The sequence below is a fragment of the Tachypleus tridentatus genome, chromosome 8, assembly GCF_004210375.1.
Source record: "Tachypleus tridentatus isolate NWPU-2018 chromosome 8, ASM421037v1, whole genome shotgun sequence".
Taxonomy (NCBI): domain Eukaryota; kingdom Metazoa; phylum Arthropoda; class Merostomata; order Xiphosura; family Limulidae; genus Tachypleus; species Tachypleus tridentatus.
In genome coordinates, this window is record NC_134832.1 from 138,577,128 (window position 1) to 138,596,280 (window position 19,153).

At 35.0% G+C, this 19,153-nt stretch overlaps 2 protein-coding genes across 7 annotated transcripts in view; one reads left to right on the forward strand and one right to left on the reverse strand.

Moving 5' to 3' along the window:
* Window positions 1-2,913: 2,913 nt before the first annotated feature.
* LOC143223603 (uncharacterized) overlaps window positions 2,914-19,153 on the reverse strand; it is a 237,980-nt gene continuing 221,740 nt past the window's right edge. For 4 of the 5 annotated variants that reach the window (XM_076451759.1, XM_076451757.1, XM_076451758.1 and 1 more), the window contains 4 exons: window positions 7,820-7,969; window positions 6,950-7,122; window positions 6,448-6,521; window positions 2,914-5,550 (listed from right to left, as the gene is read on the reverse strand). In XM_076451759.1, the coding sequence (XP_076307874.1) occupies window positions 5,361-5,550; window positions 6,448-6,521; window positions 6,950-7,122; window positions 7,820-7,969 (587 nt within the window). In that variant the 3' untranslated portion in view covers window positions 2,914-5,360. The remainder of the gene's footprint in view (window positions 5,551-6,447; window positions 6,522-6,949; window positions 7,123-7,819; window positions 7,970-19,153) is intronic. The other variant, XR_013012976.1, reaches the window with a different exon arrangement.
* LOC143223606 (uncharacterized) lies at window positions 5,445-18,802 on the forward strand. Of its 2 annotated transcripts, none has more exons than XM_076451771.1 (4): window positions 5,445-5,566; window positions 10,973-11,229; window positions 15,456-15,605; window positions 16,174-18,802. In XM_076451771.1, the coding sequence occupies exons 2-4, from the start codon at window positions 10,974-10,976 to the stop codon at window positions 16,419-16,421; spliced, it is 654 nt and encodes a 217-aa protein (XP_076307886.1). In that variant the 5' UTR covers window positions 5,445-5,566; window position 10,973; the 3' UTR covers window positions 16,422-18,802. The 2 variants fall into 2 exon arrangements, with proteins under 2 accessions (XP_076307886.1, XP_076307887.1); XM_076451772.1 differs by lacking the exon at window positions 5,445-5,566 and adding an exon at window positions 8,792-9,508.

Consider the following 19,153-nt stretch of genomic DNA (forward strand, 5'->3'; position numbering starts at 1 on the left):
CGTTAAGTAAAACTAAGTTGATCTACCAACCTTTATAATGACCACATGCGTTTTCATTTGTTTGTTTGAATTAAGCACAAAGCTACACAATCAGTGATGTCGAGAAAACCCACTTGTTGAGAAGTATGTGCAAAAACGGCTCGTTTGGGTTGAGCCAAACGAGCCGTTTTGTATATATAAAGCTACACAATGAGCTATCTGTGCTCTTCTCACAACGGAATATCGAAACCCAGTTTCTAGCAGTGGAAGTCTACAGACATACCGTTGTGCCACTTTGGGGGGGGGGCATGTATTTATGAACAGAATAAGAAAATATAACGCACGTCGGTTACAATTGCTAGCATTATAAAAATGAATTTTCTCAAATTTTGAGAAAGTACACATGCATATTTCCTTCTCACTGGTCGATTGATGTTATGTTAAAGTATTTTAGCTGTACGAATGATCCGAGATAATTTTCTTTGTTGCGTAACACGTATTAGTCATTTAGAGTGACCTTGACAAAACTGCGCCTCCAACACCACTCATGTGTGTTAATCATATAAGGTAAATCTAGAAAAATGGTGCAATAATCATGTCAAAATTTCACAAGATAAAATGTATACAAAATTCACACGACAAAAATCATAATTTTAAATATGATTTATATATCAAATTCTTTCTAATATACATATTTCACACAGTTTGTTTCTTTTATGATTTCGTGCAAATCTATACAAATGATGTCTTTGCTTTATCGTTTGCCCTTAATTTCGAACTACTATCCTATGTTTGTTTGTTTTTGAATTTCGCGCAAAGCTACTCGAGGGCTATCTGTCCCTAATACAGCAGTGTAAGACTAAAGGGAAGGCAGCTAGTCATTACCATCCACCGCCAACTCTTGGGCTACTCTTTTACCAACAAATAATGGGATTGACAGTCACATTATAACGCCCCCACGGCTGAAAGGGCGAGCATGTTTGGTGCGACATGGATTCGAACCCGCGACCCTCGGATTACGGGTCGAACGCCTTAACACACTTGGCTATGCCAGGCCTACTATCCTATGGGAAAAACAGTTAGTCAATAGCCTCCGCCGCCAATTTTCAGGTTATTCTTGTCTGATTGAATGGTGTATTTGACGGTAACTCTTAACAGATTTACTATTATATATTTATTTTAACGTCGACGTTTGTGTGGGTTAAATTTATATTTGGAAATGCATGTAACTTGTACTATTAAATGATTATTGTAAAACTCTCGCCTATTGCCTAAATTTGTAGAAGATTCTCGAGTGTAAGAATCAAGAATGCGTTTTTTTTACGAAAGTTTTAAAGTATTGTTGGACCAACTGAAATTTCGAAAACCTCGCATAACAATTACAAAAGGTAGCCATCGCAGCACTCGAAGAGACAGTTTATATTGTTGGTTTGCTACATTTGGTACATTATAAACCTTGGAAATTACAACTGTGGTGAACACTTATTAATCGAGACACTATGGATAAAAGATACTTGACCAAGATCGTTTATAGATTTCGAACATTACAAACCATTTACGTTCAGCAGATTACCATCAGACATCAGTATTTCCATGAAAACATTAGATAACGTCAGTGGTGAAAACCTCATGCGCGATTAGAGAAAGACTAGATATCTATCCATTTGGTGAAATGTATCGATATCAACTTGCAATTAATTCGCTTATCGTGAACCATCGATTTCAAATAGCCTGAAACTGAGTTAAACTGTAATTTAAGCTTAGAAGTTAACTAACTGTCGAAATATATCGAATTTGTGACATTTGCCAACAAAATTGTTACAGTTTTTAATGTTAATATGAATATATTTTAATATACAAATATTCAGTTCCAAACCAGATAGAAAGCTCGATATTGTTTGGAAGATTTTAAAACCATTTGTATATAAATCATTATTTGTAATAACCATTATTATAAATTGTGTTATTATTAGTCGAAGATGATTTACTGTCTGAGAAAACATCAGTGGAATAGTATAGTGTCTTCACTGACCAGTCGGGATTGAGTGATAAAAATAACATAGAGATTGAGCTAAAACACAAACGAATTGAGCTTGAACAAGCTAGTATCGAAGCCGAAAAAGAGTGGATTGTTTGTTGTTTTTTTTTGTTTTTTTTTAAATTTCGCACAAAGCTACTCGAGGGCTAATTGTGCTAGCCGTCCCTAATTTAGCAGTGTAAGACTAGAGGGAAGGCAGCTAGTCATCACCACCCACCGCCAACTCTTGGGCTACTCTTTTACCAACGAATAGTGGGATTGACCGTCACATTATATCGCCCCACGGCTGAAAGGGCGAGCATGTTTGGCGCGACGGGGATGCGAACCCGCAACTCTCGGATTACGAGTCGCACGCCTTAAAAAGAGTGGAATGTGCCTGTATCGAAGCTGAAAAAATAAATAAATGTCTAGATGCCGAAGCCGAACAAACATCGTATTAATAAATAAATAAATAAAATTCAAGTCCGATCGACCAAGGAAAAATACCTGTGAATTCAATCAATATATTAAAGTACCAACATTTAATGAAAATGAAGTTGATAAATATTTCGAACATTTTGATAAAGTTGCCCAAACCATGGAATGTCCCACCGTAAAATGAACATTATTATTACAGTGTTTTGACTGGGAAATTCCAAGAGGCTTATGGTGCTCTCTCTTTAGAAGATTGCACCAATTATGATAAGGTTAAAACAGCTATTCTGAAAGCATACGAATTAGTACTGGAAGCTTACCGCCAAATGTTTCGAGATTATCACAAGTAAGATAATCAAACTTATATGGAATTGCTCACGAAAAAGAGGTTTATTTTGGTCTATGGTATAATTCTATACATACTGGCAATTAAACGACCACAAAACTTACTTAGATGAAAATAAAGTTAACACACTAGCTGCTCTTTTCGATAATTATACTTTATTCTATAAAACCAGTTTTCATAAAAAGAAATTCCTGCTATCTCAGCAAAAACAAGTATCCGTTCAATCCACTAATATTAAGCATTATTTTCAAAAACATTTTGTTATGGACTGTATGTACTTCTTACTTCTAATGCTAATGGAAGTTCCTGAGACAGTATTATAAAGAAACTGACATGACGAATGTATGGTATTCTGAAGATTAAAGAAACGTTCGGTATACCATGAATCAGTAGCTTTGTGGTAGTAACTGGTTGAATATTAGAGTATTAATAATAAAGGTGTATGGAAAATTCTGAGAAATCCCTAGCATTGTAACATAAAGATATGCATCGACTTTCAAAACCTATTATTACACAGTATCTAATTTTTTATTTGATCTAATATCACGTTTCAGTTTTTAAGGATAGGCCTGGCTCGGTGGATATAGCGTGCCGGAATGTAGATCCGAGAGTCCGTGGTATGTTTGTTTTTTTTTTTTTTAATTTCGCGCAAAGCTACACGAGAGCTATCTGCACTAGCCGTCCCTGATTTAACAGTGTAAGACTAGAGGGAAGGTAGCTAGTCATCACCACCCACCGCCAACTCTTGGGCTACTCTTTTAGCAACGAATAATGGGATTCACCGTCACATTATAATGCTGACAGGGCGAGCGTGTTTGGTGTGACGGGAATTCAAACCCGCGAATTACGAGGCAAGTGCCTTAACCACCTGACCATGCCAGGCCTATCCATGGTATGGGTTGTCGAAAAGGAAAAGAAAAACCAGTGATTTTTTTTTTTTTTTTGGAGCCATGGGTGCATTATAGGAGTATCTGTTAAATGTCGTTTATGCCTTCATTAAAGTCCACAGCGGATGTATCTCTTGAGCTAATTAATCTACCTACATATCCACAGCGGATGTATCTCTTGAGCTAATTAATTTACCTTCATATATCTTGTTGTTGTAATTAATATCAAGCACTATACACACACTTTCACTGAGACTGATCCAAAATAGTGCGTATTGTATTTCTTTAAACACTGTAATACAAATTTCTTCATATTTCACTTCGAAACTCGTGTTGGAAGGAACGACAATTCTGAAGAAGAAGTAAGGTAAAAAAAAAAAAAATATATTTGTTTTTCACACGAAACAACACGAGGGTTGTCTGCACTCGCCGTCCCTGATTTAGCAGTGTAAGACTAGAGGGAAGTCAGTTAGTCATCACCGCCAAGTCTTGGGTTACTCTTTTACCAGCGAATAGTGGAATTGATCATTACATTATAGCCCCCACGGCTGAAAGAACTAACATATTTGGCGTGACAAGGATTCAAATCTGCGACCTTCGGATTACGAATCGAGCGCCTTAAACAGCTGGCCAAGGTGCGCCTATAAAAACTTGATTATAAGCTAGTAATTTGCACATCATTGTAGGATATTTCAAAGTTTATTGGTTTTTCGTCACCAAACAGATATGGTTGATCATCCACAATCATACGAAACTTGAAAATAGGTAAAAGAAAGAATGTACTCTTGTTGAAAATAAAGTAAAAATTATTGCAATTATAAAAGTAAAATGCATAAAAAAGTATTATAAAGTTTCATAAACTTTGTGTAAATAGTATGTTTTCGTTTTCTGTCAACTTCACTTTACTTGGTTTATAACACAAAGAAACGAGAGAATGTAATTTCAAACCCATGCGACTGTGGCCCTCTGATGGTGGAAATAGTTCATTTTCGGAAAGCACAAAGTAAAGTGTTGTTGCGTTTTATTTATACGTCGAATTTCATTTCTCTCTGAACAACTTTCCATGCAATAGCATTCTAACGAATGTAGAACAGATTACAATGAAAATTCATTGAATCGCTCATTTTGTAATCAGTAGAGGTTAATTAAAGGTGGTAAAATATAATTGCTTCAAACTCTGAAATTAAATGTTACTTAGATGAAAATAAATGTACTTAGATTTAACCTTTTATTAGCTTGATTGGTGAAAAAATGTCATTAAAATCATGTTCAGGAATGGAATCTAAAATTAAAATAACATAGCTTACAAAACCGCTCCAGAGAGGGCACTAATATTACCTATATATTATATAAAAAAAGTCAAATTAAAAAGTTAAGAATATATTTTCCTTTTCAATTTAATTCATGTAACATTTCATCTCGACTTAATACATTTTAAAAATAACTCGCACTGTATACAAAAGTACGAGATATTCACATAAGAAACCCAACTTTTTAGGGATGAATTTTATGCAAATACTAACGTGATATTCGTTTAGGTGTTTCTTTCAGGCTTCACTTACATTCGCCGACTTTCTTGATTATTTAGAATTGTGAATAATATTTAACAAATAATCAACATTGGAAGTAATAGAATATAAAAATTGCAAATATAGAAAAATAAAGTATATAAAAATATAATAATATAAAATATTCGTCAATATATAACTTTCGGATTCCAGGTCCCTAATGGCGGTTTTACAAAGTTACGTATACCGTCACGTGACAAGTTCTGAGGAACAGCATGATGGGATACAAGAGACATGGCCGCTGCTTGAATTCCATCTTGAATACAGGTCAGAACGTTTTGTTTTCGAAGCATTCCGCTAATAATGCCTGACGCTAAGCTGAAAAAAAAATAAGGTAAACGTATTAAGTCACGATAGTTTAAGTGAATAACAGAAAATTTAGGTAAATGACAAAAGAAAGTAATAAAACTACTAGGTTAACTGAAGATGACAGTCGTGAAAAGTAACGGTACTTTTACCGAGTTTTTGCAAAGGTGACCATCCTACCAGTGTCACGTTATCACATTACAACACCGCAAATACTTCCTTCAACGGCTTAGAAAGCGGCGGTTTCAGTTTTAAATCTTTCACACTAAAATGTATTAGCTATTTCAGAAAATGCAGTATAATGCATAAAATTTAAGCCAATGGCTTCCAGAGCCCCACGGCCAGCCCTAGGCTCCGCTCAATAATGAGTACATCTGTGGCGTACTTTTGCCTCCACTCCGTCCACTTTTCATTTTCCTCCTACACTTAAGACCTTTGTACATCAGGTCAAAAAATAATACATATTTATTACTCTATTAGGCTATTATTTTACTTTTCCATTTCGCAGTCTCTATTTGGTTTTACTTCAAAACTATTCGACAGATAATAAATGTATAACTGCTGGTACAGTCACAAACTTCAGTAGTTGAGTTTCCTCCCTGATAAAACTAAAAAAAATAACTAAGGTCCACGGTACAGATAATAACGTTCATTAAAGTTCATTAAAACAGTTGATTTGATATAAATAATATTACGTTGTGAAATTATAAGAAAATAACTTTTGTGGGTTACGTTACCTAATAAGGCTTGTACGATTTTTGTTTTTAATAAAGTCACTTGTGAATCATAATCTAGTGATTATTATCTTCTGTGCTATCGTGTTTTTATTTGTGTATAGAATAAAACAACGAGTTTTAATATTAGTGATTTCAAATCGTTATCGTTGTTTCTCAATATACAATAACTTACCAATCACCAGCTCCCACGACACTGACGACCTTTTCAGGAACAATTGGCGGATAGAAAATAGCCCTAACATTACCCTGAAATGAATACAGAGTTAAATGTAAAGCTTTAGTGTTTACTTATTCATTGTTTTGTTTTTATAGTAAAAAAGCAACCCAAAACCTTGTCCTACAGATTGAATAGTTTCTGTAAACAAAAAATAATAAATACGTTTCATACCTTTAATTTGAAATATATAAAATAAACTTTTCATGTATAGCTTGTTAATTATAAGGGTGAGAACCTTCAAAGGTTAAAACCTTTGAATTTTACGAAAGTGCTTTTAATATTTATAGAACCAAACATTTGATTTTACGAAAAGCTTTATCTCACTTTTATTTGTTGTTATTGTGTAAATAATTTTTAAACTGAGTTTTATTCGCTAAAACACACAAGCATTGCGAATATATAAAATGGAAAAATAAATATTTTACCCTAAGTAAACCTTATATTGATCGCAACAGACCTTTTTAATAACTGATGGATGTTGGCGTACGGGAAAATTGTTTCCGTCTTCCAGAGTCGTCACGAGCAACATTCCCTTATTGCCCAATGTCACCACTAGGGTGTGCATGTGTTCTAAGAACGGGAGGCTCAGCTGTACGCACTCTTTAAACATAGTGTCGTAATCAGTGCTGTCTGTAGAAAAACCGAAATATGTAATCACTGAAAGGCGGGAAATAACATTTTCAATCTATATAACTCAACATTCAATAAACCTATAATAGAAGTCGATCTTAAGGTTTTTCATAAAAACAAAAAGCATAATTAAGAATGAACAGGACTTAACAAACATGTTCAATTTAGGTTTAGCTTGTGGTGGGACTAAAATAATACGTAGCATTTTCTCCAGTTATATACAGTAAAGATAAAAAAAAATTGAGCTCATGTGTTTTTGTTGTTGGTTTTTTTTATGTCTCTACTTTCTTGGATTGCCCGGCATGGCTAGGTGGTTAAGTCGTTCGACTCGGAATCCGAGGGTCGCTGGTTCAAGTCCCAATCACACCAAACATACTCGCTCTTTCAGCCGTGGGGGCGTTATAATGGTACGGTCAATCCAACTCTTCGTTGGTAAAAGAGTAGTCCAAGATTTGGTGGTGGGTGGTGATGACTAATTGCCTTTCCTCTAGTCTTACACTGTTAAATTAGGGACAGCTAGCGCAGATAGCCATCATGTAGCTTTGCGCGAAATTCGAAGCAAACTTTTTTCGACCTTTTTATTTTCGATTACAAAAGACGAACATGCTTTTAGTTTTTATTTTATATTTTTAACTTTCTGCGGTAAATTATTGTACACTTCTAAATGTTGAAACACTTACTTATTCTGAGAACTTACTTGTTTCGTTAATAATCCGGTCAGAGAGGGCTCTGTGCATTACTCGAAGTTCGTTGATATTTGGTGAAGCATAAGTCAACACTTTCCACATATCGTTTGGTAAAAGAAAAGGTTTTCCTGCCGTGTGAATGTCTGTTGGCTCGAACCATGCTGGAGAGAAAAGTACGTCCATTAGGAGTCCGTGTACAAACAAAATCGAAAACTTGCATTTATCTGTCTGTTTTCAGTATGTTATAGCAATTAAGTTAACACAGACACTTTACACGACCACTACGTAACACTTCTATTGAAAGTTCCTAAAACTGACAAATTGTTAGTTAAACGTACATCTGGACAACGTTTTATCTCCTTGTATCATCATATGTTGTTTCTGGAATGGAAATTCAGCGACCTCTCGAATCATACTCAGCTTTATTATTATTATTATTTCCAGAGCAGTGTACCACAAAATTTGTCCATTTCATAAACTTTCTAATTTATGTTAACTTTTGTGCCCTTATTACATCATATATCAACGTTTAAGCATTGTAACGTAAATGTGTTAATTATTGTTTCTTATGGTTCAACTTAGGCAGTTTCATAAGTATCAATAGCGGTTACTTATGTGACATCCAGTTCTAGGGTTACCGGCTCAGCGCAGTAATATTTAGGCGTATGTATAAATTAAGGTTAATACGATATGTATGGATACTTGTTAGTATTTATCCTATTATTAAATGGTGAATAACCGAGAAGTTTAGCGAATTAATATCAGATTAATTAATATGTCTGAGCGATTTTTATTGTACTATTCATACCAAAACTTGTGGGATAACAGAAAGATTTAAGTAATATTAATACAAGAGTTGGTGCAAGTTAAGCCTTTTTCAACTATTGTTTTGCCATATTGAAGTATCGCTAGATATTTGGATGCCTCGTTTCAGTAACTGTAACAATAAACAGGAAGATATTTGAGTATAAGAAAACATGTTCAAGCCAATGATGTTTATAAAATAACAACAGCTCAAGAAAACACGCCGAGAAACTTGTTGCCGCGTCATTAATTTATAGCTAGTTTATGACGAACTGACGCTATTAAGGACAACAGAATAGTTATTTAAATAGAGATACAGAGAAAGCCGTTGAAAAACATTCGGTATTTGTTTAGATTGGAAAAGATAGACACTATCAGGTTTAAAAGGGGTTATTCAAGCTATAAACTGAAGATGAAAAACTGTCCTTTATAAGTTTGAGTTGAAGTGAATTAAACCTATCGAGGTTAAGCAAACTTGGACGTTGAAACGAAGAAGAACCTTGGATGGTGGACCGACCGATGGTGTTATGGGCTATTGTTTTCAAGAGAATCATTAATTGGTAAACTTACTAAACTTAACAGTTCGTAAACAAGAAAGAAATCTTGACTATTTGATGACGCGTCAGTTTGAAATATTAGCAACTAATGAGCTTAATAAATCATAAATAGAAAGCGATCTGACACCACGGTACTATGAATTGGCCGATAATTCCTCCCCTCAGTTAGTATAAAAGGTCCTAGAACAGACGCCAGAATACTCAAAATCTAACAAGCAATCCACCATGATCGAGATCAGAATCCAGAAGGCTCACGTCTCATTTTCATCAGAGGAAGAAGAAAGAGAAGTCGAGAAGGAATTGAGAAACAAGTATAAACCAGGCCGTTCCAAGCTATTTGTAAGTATTTTTAATGTCATTCTTTCTTAAACATCAGTCGTCATGTTAATAGAGTTAAAATGATTGCCTATGGTAAACATGAATAAACAGTATATATAGTTAGTTAGTTATCACCATTAGATTCCATCTAGGAACATAAGGCCGCAATCGCTTGCGGATTCTTCAACAAGTATTTAAGTGAGTAGGTTGTTAGCCCACTGCACCGAGCCGTCTCTAATTTAGTAGTGTAAGACTAGAGGGAAGGCAGCTAGTCATCACCACTTACCGCCAACTCTTGGGCTACTCTTTTACCAATGAATAGTGGGATTGACATTATAACATCCCCACGGCTGGGAGGGCGAGCATGTTTGGCGCGACGCGGGTGCGAACCCGCGACCCTCGGATTACGAGTCGCACGCCTTACGCGCTTGGCCATGCCGGGCCAAAACAGTATATATATAAGAGTGTAAATATTACGTGTTGACGACTCAAGTAAAAAGTGTTATTGGAAGTCCTGGTCTCAAATCTTTCGAGTCGCTTTGTTTTAACTGTAAAGCCTCGAGTTAGTGCCTGCGTGCTCCATTCGCCCACTAAATCTTACTTTAAATAAATATTTCATGTAACAATAGGTTGTATTAGTCGAAATCCAAAGGCTACATCGAGAGAATCTACCTGGTCCGCCTGCAAGAGAGGCAACGACCACGTTACAATATATATAAATAAGCAATGAAGTTAAGTTTCTTTATGAATTGTGGTTTCTTACAAGAATGTACCGTCATTCCTGTACGTGCACGTACTTGGTTTGTTAATTAATTCTGACAACACGTAAAATTCAGTGAGCTCAGAACCTCCTGGCAAAAACCAGCCACTCGGAGATCCTGTACTTACTCAACTGGCTCCCTAACAACCTCGTAAGCCTCGACAGGATCTGGGAGAAACTAATAGATCAGTTTACCTGTTCCCGCCCGACGAGCGACGGTTGGTGAGCAGGTAGAACGTGTATTTTTAATTTTGAAAGCAGCTCTTACGCGTAGTACATGGCAGCTTGAGTTGGTGGCCTCGTTTTTGTGTTTCTTTACGATAGAGAATTCTCCGGTCTTCGATTTCATCAAAATAATTAATTTATAAATTTAGTATATTTTGTGGCCACGACGCGCAACAGATGAACAGAGAGACATAACCAGTAGCAAAGTGCATGATAAAGCCGTACAAAGATCTAAGTGTTAGCCGTTTGACCGTTATGAAAGTAGTTTTAAAACAGAATAAGGCTTAGGACTACAAACATTTCAACGCCGCAATTTGAAGCTAAGGTTGGTTGCCTAGGGTGAAGATAATTACGTATTCCAATTTGCTGGACTTGTAGATGGGCACTGTTTTAATACACGTATATATTATAAAAATATGCAAAACAAATTTTACAGTTCGCAGCTGTTCAGTTGAGAGTTACTTCTAGATAAAAAAAAGGCTATTACTATCTTCTAACAGGATGTCGAAGCTGCAGCTTGCTGGTAGCATCGCTATATTTTCAGCGGCTTTATTCGTTATAATTGCCTTTTCCACACCTTACTGGCTAGTATCGGATGGTAAACAGCCAGGCGAAAAAAAATTCGAGAAGCTAGGTTTATGGGAAGCTTGTTTGGATAAGTTTCACGATGTGAACTTCCGCTATGACATCGAATTCAGTGGCTGTCGGTGGATCTTTGATGAAGAATATAACATCATTATTAAAATCTTAGAACCAGGTAAGTGCTAAAAAAAGCTTTATACTTTAATATTATGTAACTCACTGCTCAACTTGTATTGTCTATTGTGACTGTGTGTGTTAGAGTTATTATTACAGTGTACTCGCTACTCGTCTTGTCCTTTGTAACTGTAAATATTAGGGTTATTATTATACTCGCTGATCAGCTAGTCTTTCGTGATTATGAGTGTTAGAGTTATTATTACTCTATTCTCTGCTCAAGTTTGTGAATTCAATTTGGACAAACAAACTGTGTTTTTCGTCCTTATATAACAGAAATATGAGACAAATATTCAAAGAGTTGTAACATGATTACTGCAAAGAATTTTCCTTTTTTCAAACTGCTGTATTAATACCTGAGTGCTACTTAGGTAGAGATTATTGTATACAGTATTTCTAGAATTAATTTTCAATGAGTGGTAGAGGGATTCTTAAAACAAATAACTAAGTCAGAGTTTGTTTTAACTTTAAGTAAATGCTGCATTATTATAAAAATGTACTTCATCTCATGTGAACGATAGATTCTTATCTATAATAATAAAACGGCGTGTCTGTGTGTGTGTGTGACTACCGTAGCTCCAAGAGGAAAGAAAACAGAAATCTGAAATATTGCACCTATATTAAGTAGGCCATGAGGGTGTTTACCTGGGTATTTATTACTTATCCACGTGCGTTCTCGCATGCGCCCCTGTAGTACACTCTATAGAATATCAGGAAGATTAACAACATATACTGAAAAGCCAATGCACTTTGGTTACACTAAGCTCCAAAAATGGCTTTCATTTCATGTTGCTTAGTAACAAAAATAGTATAACCTAATATCGTTGTTAGTCTATGTACTTAGAGATTAAAACAAAATTTTTAAAAAGAAAACTGGAAAAATAGTTATTGATTTCTGAATTTAGGCCTCGTTGATTGAAGAGGTTTCTTTGTTTTATTAAAAACGTTGGGGATGTAACAGAAATGGTTTAACTTTTTGTGTTTAAAATTGGATCGATATTTTTCTTTTCATGATAAATTTCTTGCACTTGCTAAAATATATTGATCTACTGATATTGTTTACTATCAAAAGTGCCTCGCTTCGCATGGGTTATTAGATGGGTTATATATAACTTAACTTTTACACAAAGTTACAGAGTTTGCCTAATGTGAGTGATAGACTCATGCGTGCGAGAGATTTTTGAAGTGTTAAGTTTGTAAAAGCTAGAAACATCTCATAATTTGTGAATAGTGTTGAGAGTAAAGGAATCCTAATTACTGGTACCTAACGCTTGTGTGTACTGCAAGTAAGGTACACTATCATTTCTTTAGTCGTTGTTTTTTAAAATAACAGTATTGGTACCAATGTTAAGTATTTAATTATTGTTATATTATTATTATTATACTTTTATTATAGAGAGTGTTTTGCATTGTTAGCTTAATAACTGGGCTTAATATTAATCTAAGTTTCCTAAGATGGTTGAACCTTGACATGTAATAGTGGGTTTGTGGCCGAAAATACCGTTAAAGTTTCATTCTGATATTCATAGGTGAGAACATTAGAAAAATATGTTTGATTAGTTATACTATTATCAAGTTGATTTTTGCTTTCACTCTAGGTAGATAGCTTGCTGTGATCAGACATTAACTGTCCATTTGATAAAATTATGTGGAAGGCTCAGTACATTCAGGTCTGAATTGTCTAATTGTTGAAGGTTTCAGTTTACAAAAGAACATAATTAAGTTAGTATACACATCTTACCAAAATATAAACTGTATTAATCGTGGAGACTTAAAATAGAAAATAAAACCAATGTATGGTTTATAAAGGTTGTGCAGGTCATATAAATCAGTATGTAGTTTAGATGCATTTTTACAAGGCACAAAATTCATGTACAGGGTGGCCCGTAAGTCCCTACCCATCCATATGTTATTATGTTATATTCAATTACGCATGTATTATAAATTTGTTTCTTTTTTCAGAGAAATACGGCTGATGTAAGCCCATTTACACTTGAAGAGCGTATTGTGACATAATATTATGCAGCGAGAATGAAGGACAGCACACAGATACATTGGATACATAAGATATATTGATGGGTAGGGACTTACGGGCCACCCTGTACATCTTACAAAGTTTTAGCAGGACACAAAGCCAGTGTCAGTTTGCACTGAGACACTATCAAGACACAAAACCATTGGCTAGTTTATACAGGGTTTGTATCGTTACTGGTGGTTAACAATCATCCGCGTGCGCGCACGTGTGGTATATATATATATTTATATGTACGTACATATTTCACAATAAGTTGTATTACTTAATACACGATTACTCAGACCTGCATAACATTTTAAAGAATGATGCACGCGCCATTAAATAGACGATTGCGTCAGGAGAAGTGTAACTAAATGTAAAATTATTTCTATTACACTGAAGTAAAAATGGTATAATTTTAAAGTGAAAATATTTGCGGCCATAGCACCTAAAAACATCGAGAATATTTCGTCTATCAGACATAATCAAAACAACAGCCTGCAAAGCTAAATTCAGTGAAGGATTAGGAACTGGTTGCTAGACAGCATGATGCCACAGGTCTCCCCCAAAAAAAAACAACAACAACAACAAATTATTACCAGTTTTGGGCATGATAATTACATCATCACCTACACTCGATTTCTATCATAACATTTCACCCAATGTTCACCCTTTTCTGTATAGTTCTAATAATGGCGTAATAATATTTATATATGATGTTACAGTCTATAAATCAACCGTTAAAGTTCTATTACTTGTACCTGTTTTCTTACAAGAACCTTTTGTTGAAATATAATTTAACGTTGTTCTGTTAGTTTTTATGGTTCGATCATCTATTTACTCGTGCGTATATCTAATTAAAAGACTGTTTTAAACACATATATTATATATTGTTCAGTAATACAGAAAATAAATTATTTTTTATATAGATTGTTCAAGACAGGGGGAGTTTCGTTCGCATCTTTGTTGAGTAAACGGAGAACGAAACTGATTCACTGATGTTTATATGTATATACACGTGTTACAGATTTTCTTTCATCAGAGTTGAAATTGAAACAGAATGTGTGACGTGGAAATCTGACGCATTCTTTGAATGACCATACCCTCAAGGACTCAAAAGTCCCTAGATTTCATCTGTATGTTTTGTTTCTCTTAAATTTAATAAAATTCCCAAAATACGGCGTATTTATATTTTAAATTCACTAAATTAATGTGCTCCGTCTGGTGTGTAAAAGCTAACAACATTATTGTTACCAGTATGAAAATTATTTCTAACGAAATCCAAGCCAACGGTTAATATTACCTATATCCTAGGTCATTTATTATTGATCTATCATCAGAGGCATTGGTAATCAATAGCTTTATTCTGTTTTTCTTCCCACTGTTATCTTGAAGGGAAGAAACTACGTCCACTAGTTACAGTAAGTAAACAAGACATATTTGACACGATAACAACGTTCAGGTCAAGTTGTGTAACTGTACAAATATGTTAGCCCAGCCTTATAAGAAGTAATCCCCTGGTATCATAACAATATGGACTCGTCCATACAAGGCATGCAATGTTCCAGAAGTAACTAGTCGCAATTCAATGTACTAATTCTGCAACCATCTGTAGAACAATAGCACAGAAAAATAACACGAATTTGGCCTATGTATCTGTTGGATCTGCAATACTTCTTATAAGCTATCCAACTTTATAAAATTATAAAATATATTTGAATGTTCCTTCAACATTTATATCATTACAACTATATATTTTTTCATAATAACAAGAGTTAATCAGCCTTACATCTGTTTGCCATATTTAGAACTACCTTAAAACTCAGCTTGGCGGCGAAATATATTGAAGCTGGCCAGCCATAAAATTGATTAGGCCTATTAACTGTGACTAAAGTCGTGCTAGACTGCAGTGACCTTCTTTTATTAACCATATTCCTCTTAATTAGTGCACTGTGGATTTCATGTAAAAGGAAACTAAAGTAATAACTATTCCAGCATGTTACATTTTAGTGTAATGAACAAAATATGTGAAATACTCGATGTTTAATTTTGTAGAAAAATAGATCAAACAGCATCTATTATGGTGACAAATGTACGTAAGAAATCTGAGATGGTATCGTATTGTACCTATTATTTGGTAACTTAGTTAAACATGTTTTCGTTTTACCTTGCTGTTTATTTATATTAACATAGTTTTGCGGTGTCGTTTTTAGCGTTCTTCGTGGTAGTGCAGGTGTTCTTCACCTTGGGGTTCGTAGGGCTGCTCTTGGGGTGCATGCTGCTGATAGCTGCCTTGTTTTGTGTGCCCACCGACAAAGAAGTATTTGCCATGAAGCTACTCGGTATAGTGTTGTTTATATCAAGTAAGTAGCGGTGAGATACACGTCTTATGAGTTCGCTGTCACGAAATTACCTTAAGAGTTCACTGTTAACATTTGCCACGAAACTGCCATAAAACCAAACGTATTAACATACGATTTGTTTTATTTATACATGAAAAAAAGAAAACGACTACTTAAGTCTTCTGTTCAGTTTAACTAATAAATATATCACAGACTTCTCTATTTCCGAGTTTTAATTTCTAAACACGTTAGTCAAATATGTCCATTCCGTAATTAGAATCAAACTTTCATAGACCTTTGTTCCAATATTTGTCTAATTTTTACATATAATATTTTTTGTGTTCCCAAGAAGATAAAACTCACGCCTTGTTTTCTTCAAAAATATCTCGTGTTTTGAATAATGTGAGGTTCAACATTCTTATATCGAATGGTTAAATACGATTAGAATGCGAATACATAGCGTTAAATTTAGTTATTCTATTGAAAATTATAACTGTGTAATTAAAGAAATAAAAGAACAGAACAGAGACTGTGTATTATATTTTATTTATAATAAAAGGCCCCCTAACAAACGTGTTGTTAAATTTAGGTGCATTCTGTACAATTGCTGTCATCACTTTCGGAGCACGTGGAGATGGTCGTGATTGGATGCCAGACCCTGACCATAACTTTTTGTCCTGGTCATTCGCTTTGGGAGTGGTAGGCACGTTTTTGGACTACTTGGCGGCAGTACTGTTTATCGTGGACAGCAGGGTAGCAAAGAAGCAACTGGAGAAGCAAACCAAACAGGAATATCATATGGAAGAAACAAAGAACAAAGTGACCACGGTCATTTAAACTCAATGTTGGCTGAAAGTGGTGAACCACCTCCCGGTGGAAAAAAAAAAAAAAAGATTGTTTACAAAACATAAGTGATTCATTTGACTTGGATGGACAAAAGAAAAGATTCGAGAGCGCGTCTCCCAGGTTAAGCCTCACACGTGACAGTTAACATATAGTACTGGTGTCGTTTTGTTATTATATTTTAGTTACGATGTGCATTTTTGAACACAAACGTGTAAAAATAAACATCGTCGTGAACTTCGCATCTGAACGGAACAACGTGGAAATCACCATGGAACCTGTAAGAAATTATTAATAACAGCTTTCTGCGAGAATGACATTTAGCATTCCATGCATATGTGTAAATGAAGTATGCTGAAGGAAAACCTGAAAACAGTCACCGGTGCTAACATAACAGTCACATAGTGCTTCGTCACTAGACGAAGTATTATCGCATATAACCTTTAGCCATTCTTTGTAAAACGTGTAAGATCAAAAAAGAATCGAATAACTATGTGATGTCAAACATAAAGCAATAACAGCAAGAGACTTAGTTATAATCGGAATTATGTCAAAATAATTTTACCGAGAGCCTTCGGAACCTCTCACTAGATAGAGCCTTCATCGGGCAACAGTGCGCGAAGCTTAGCGCGCTGTTGCCCGATGAAGGCTCCAGTGAAAAGGCTGACGATTCTTAATGAAAGTGTTTTAACAGAGAAAAGTCTATTTATAATTCTACATATTAAGTTACGTACTTTACGAGCCTTAAACAACAAGACATCTAAGACGGCTGGCTTTTCCTGGATGGTTGTAAAACAACCACTGTTGGAGGTAAAATTTAGCTCTCTCGTGCGATACGTTTTATCTCTCGATAAACGCAAACATTGTGTGTTTTTGTGTCAAATAACTTGATTTATCAAACCTAAAAATATGGAAAGGGTTAAACAGATGTTTCTGTGCAATAATATTATAAAGGTAGGAACGTATACAGGTTCGAATACTTGTTTGAGTTTGATTATGTTATCCAGGTAACTAATAAATTGAGTCCTTCTAGAGTAAGTGAGTATCTAGACCCGTGCTGGAAGCACTGATAAATAATACACACTGGGCAGTGTGACACGTTCTTTCAAACAACACGCATTCGCTACCAGCCACAGTTTTCCCAGCTGTTAAAAAAAATAAATAAACACGTATGGTCGCCCTTGGCCCAGTGGTAAGTTTACGGACTTACAAAACTAAAATACAGTATCCAGTTCCTATTTTTCTGACAAAGCACAGGTAGACCTTTTCGTAGCTTTGTAATAAGAAACAACAACAAAATATTTGCGCCCTCTTCCGGGGAGTGGGTGCGTCACACTTTGGAAAACACCGTTCTTTACTATAATTTTGTTTAGTTTGATTCAAGGCCTCGCGGTTAGGGTGCTTGACTCACAATTTGAAGGTCAAGGGTTTAAATCCCCCGTCTCACCAAACATACTCGTCCTCAGAATCATAGGGCGTGATAAGTTGACGGTCACTTCTACTGTTTGTTAGTAAAAAAAAGTTGCTAGTGTTTGCAACTTAGTGTTAAGTAGTTGTCTATCGTTGCTAAATTGAGGTGCAGATAGCTCTCGTGTAGCTTTGCGCGATATTTAAAACAAACCAAAACTGTCTTCTTTTTTATTATAGTTTCTTTCATTACACTTAATTATTGTCTCACGCCACAGTCACGTAACTACGTTTTGTTTCTAACAGCGTGTTTATATATTGTTTGTTGTAGTTACATTTGTATACATTGTTTGTACTTCGTTTAAATTCTATTTACGTCAGTGCAAATAAGCGAAATTCTCCACTGAGACATTTTCACCTTCTTCAATAACTGTTCTTTAGCTAAAAGCAGATCGATGGGCTATCAGGCGCTCTGTCTATCAAGGGGGAATCGAACCCTGTATTTTGAAGTTTTAAGTCCGTAAGCTTACCGCTGACCACCGGGGCTTCTACAAGAAGCTATAGAATAAACAAACTCAGTTGATACAAGATCTGCTTCAGGTTTGGTATGAGGAATTTTTCTTTCAAGTTATTCGCGCTGTCATTCATTGTATTTACGTTGTTTTTATTTCGTACTCGTTAACTTGGAATTCCAATACATTCCACAACGTAGGTGTTTATCTTATAATTTCTCATAAAAAATGTAATCCATTTGATATATGATTAACTGATGAGAAACTACAGACGTAAACGTAAAAAGATATAGGGAGCAAAGCCACAGACACTTCATTAATAACGTACGGAACTGGGGAAAAACAAAACCGTATTATGGCACATTTTAGTTTAGTACTGTAGGAAAGAACTTTATATATGTATATTAAATTTTATATTTAAAAGGGAAATAAAGGTGGTTTTGTCTTACCTTCTTATTTAGTGCAGCAGTTTGAATCTTGTAAACGTAAATAATTCAGTCGAGCTTTCTAGAAACATGTAACAGTTTCATGAACAGCAGAAATTCGTTGGGAATGTAACGGAAATATTTCATTGGAATTGCAGATATAAACGCGTAACACAGAAGAGCAGAGACAACACTTAGCTGTGTTTGTACTGATATTAAAACACTGATCTAACAGAAGTGTCATGTAGAAATAACAAAAGAAGAAATTACATTCACTTTCCACAAACAGTAGACAGTAATAATTATTAACACTATGTAACACAAATTTTGTTCCTGGATAGCATGTGTTATTTCTTAACTGCTTATGTTGTAAAAGTAGAGA

Bases quoted from the DNA above. Each gene is read 5' to 3' on its own strand.
- LOC143223606 (XM_076451771.1), top strand. From the start codon at position 10,974: ATGTCGAAGCTGCAGCTTGCTGGTAGCATCGCTATATTTTCAGCGGCT. The intron at 11,230-15,455 runs GTAAGTGCTAAA...TGTCGTTTTTAG, and splicing joins TATTAAAATCTTAGAACCAG to CGTTCTTCGTGGTAGTGCAG. The intron at 15,606-16,173 runs GTAAGTAGCGGT...TGTTAAATTTAG, and splicing joins TATAGTGTTGTTTATATCAA to GTGCATTCTGTACAATTGCT.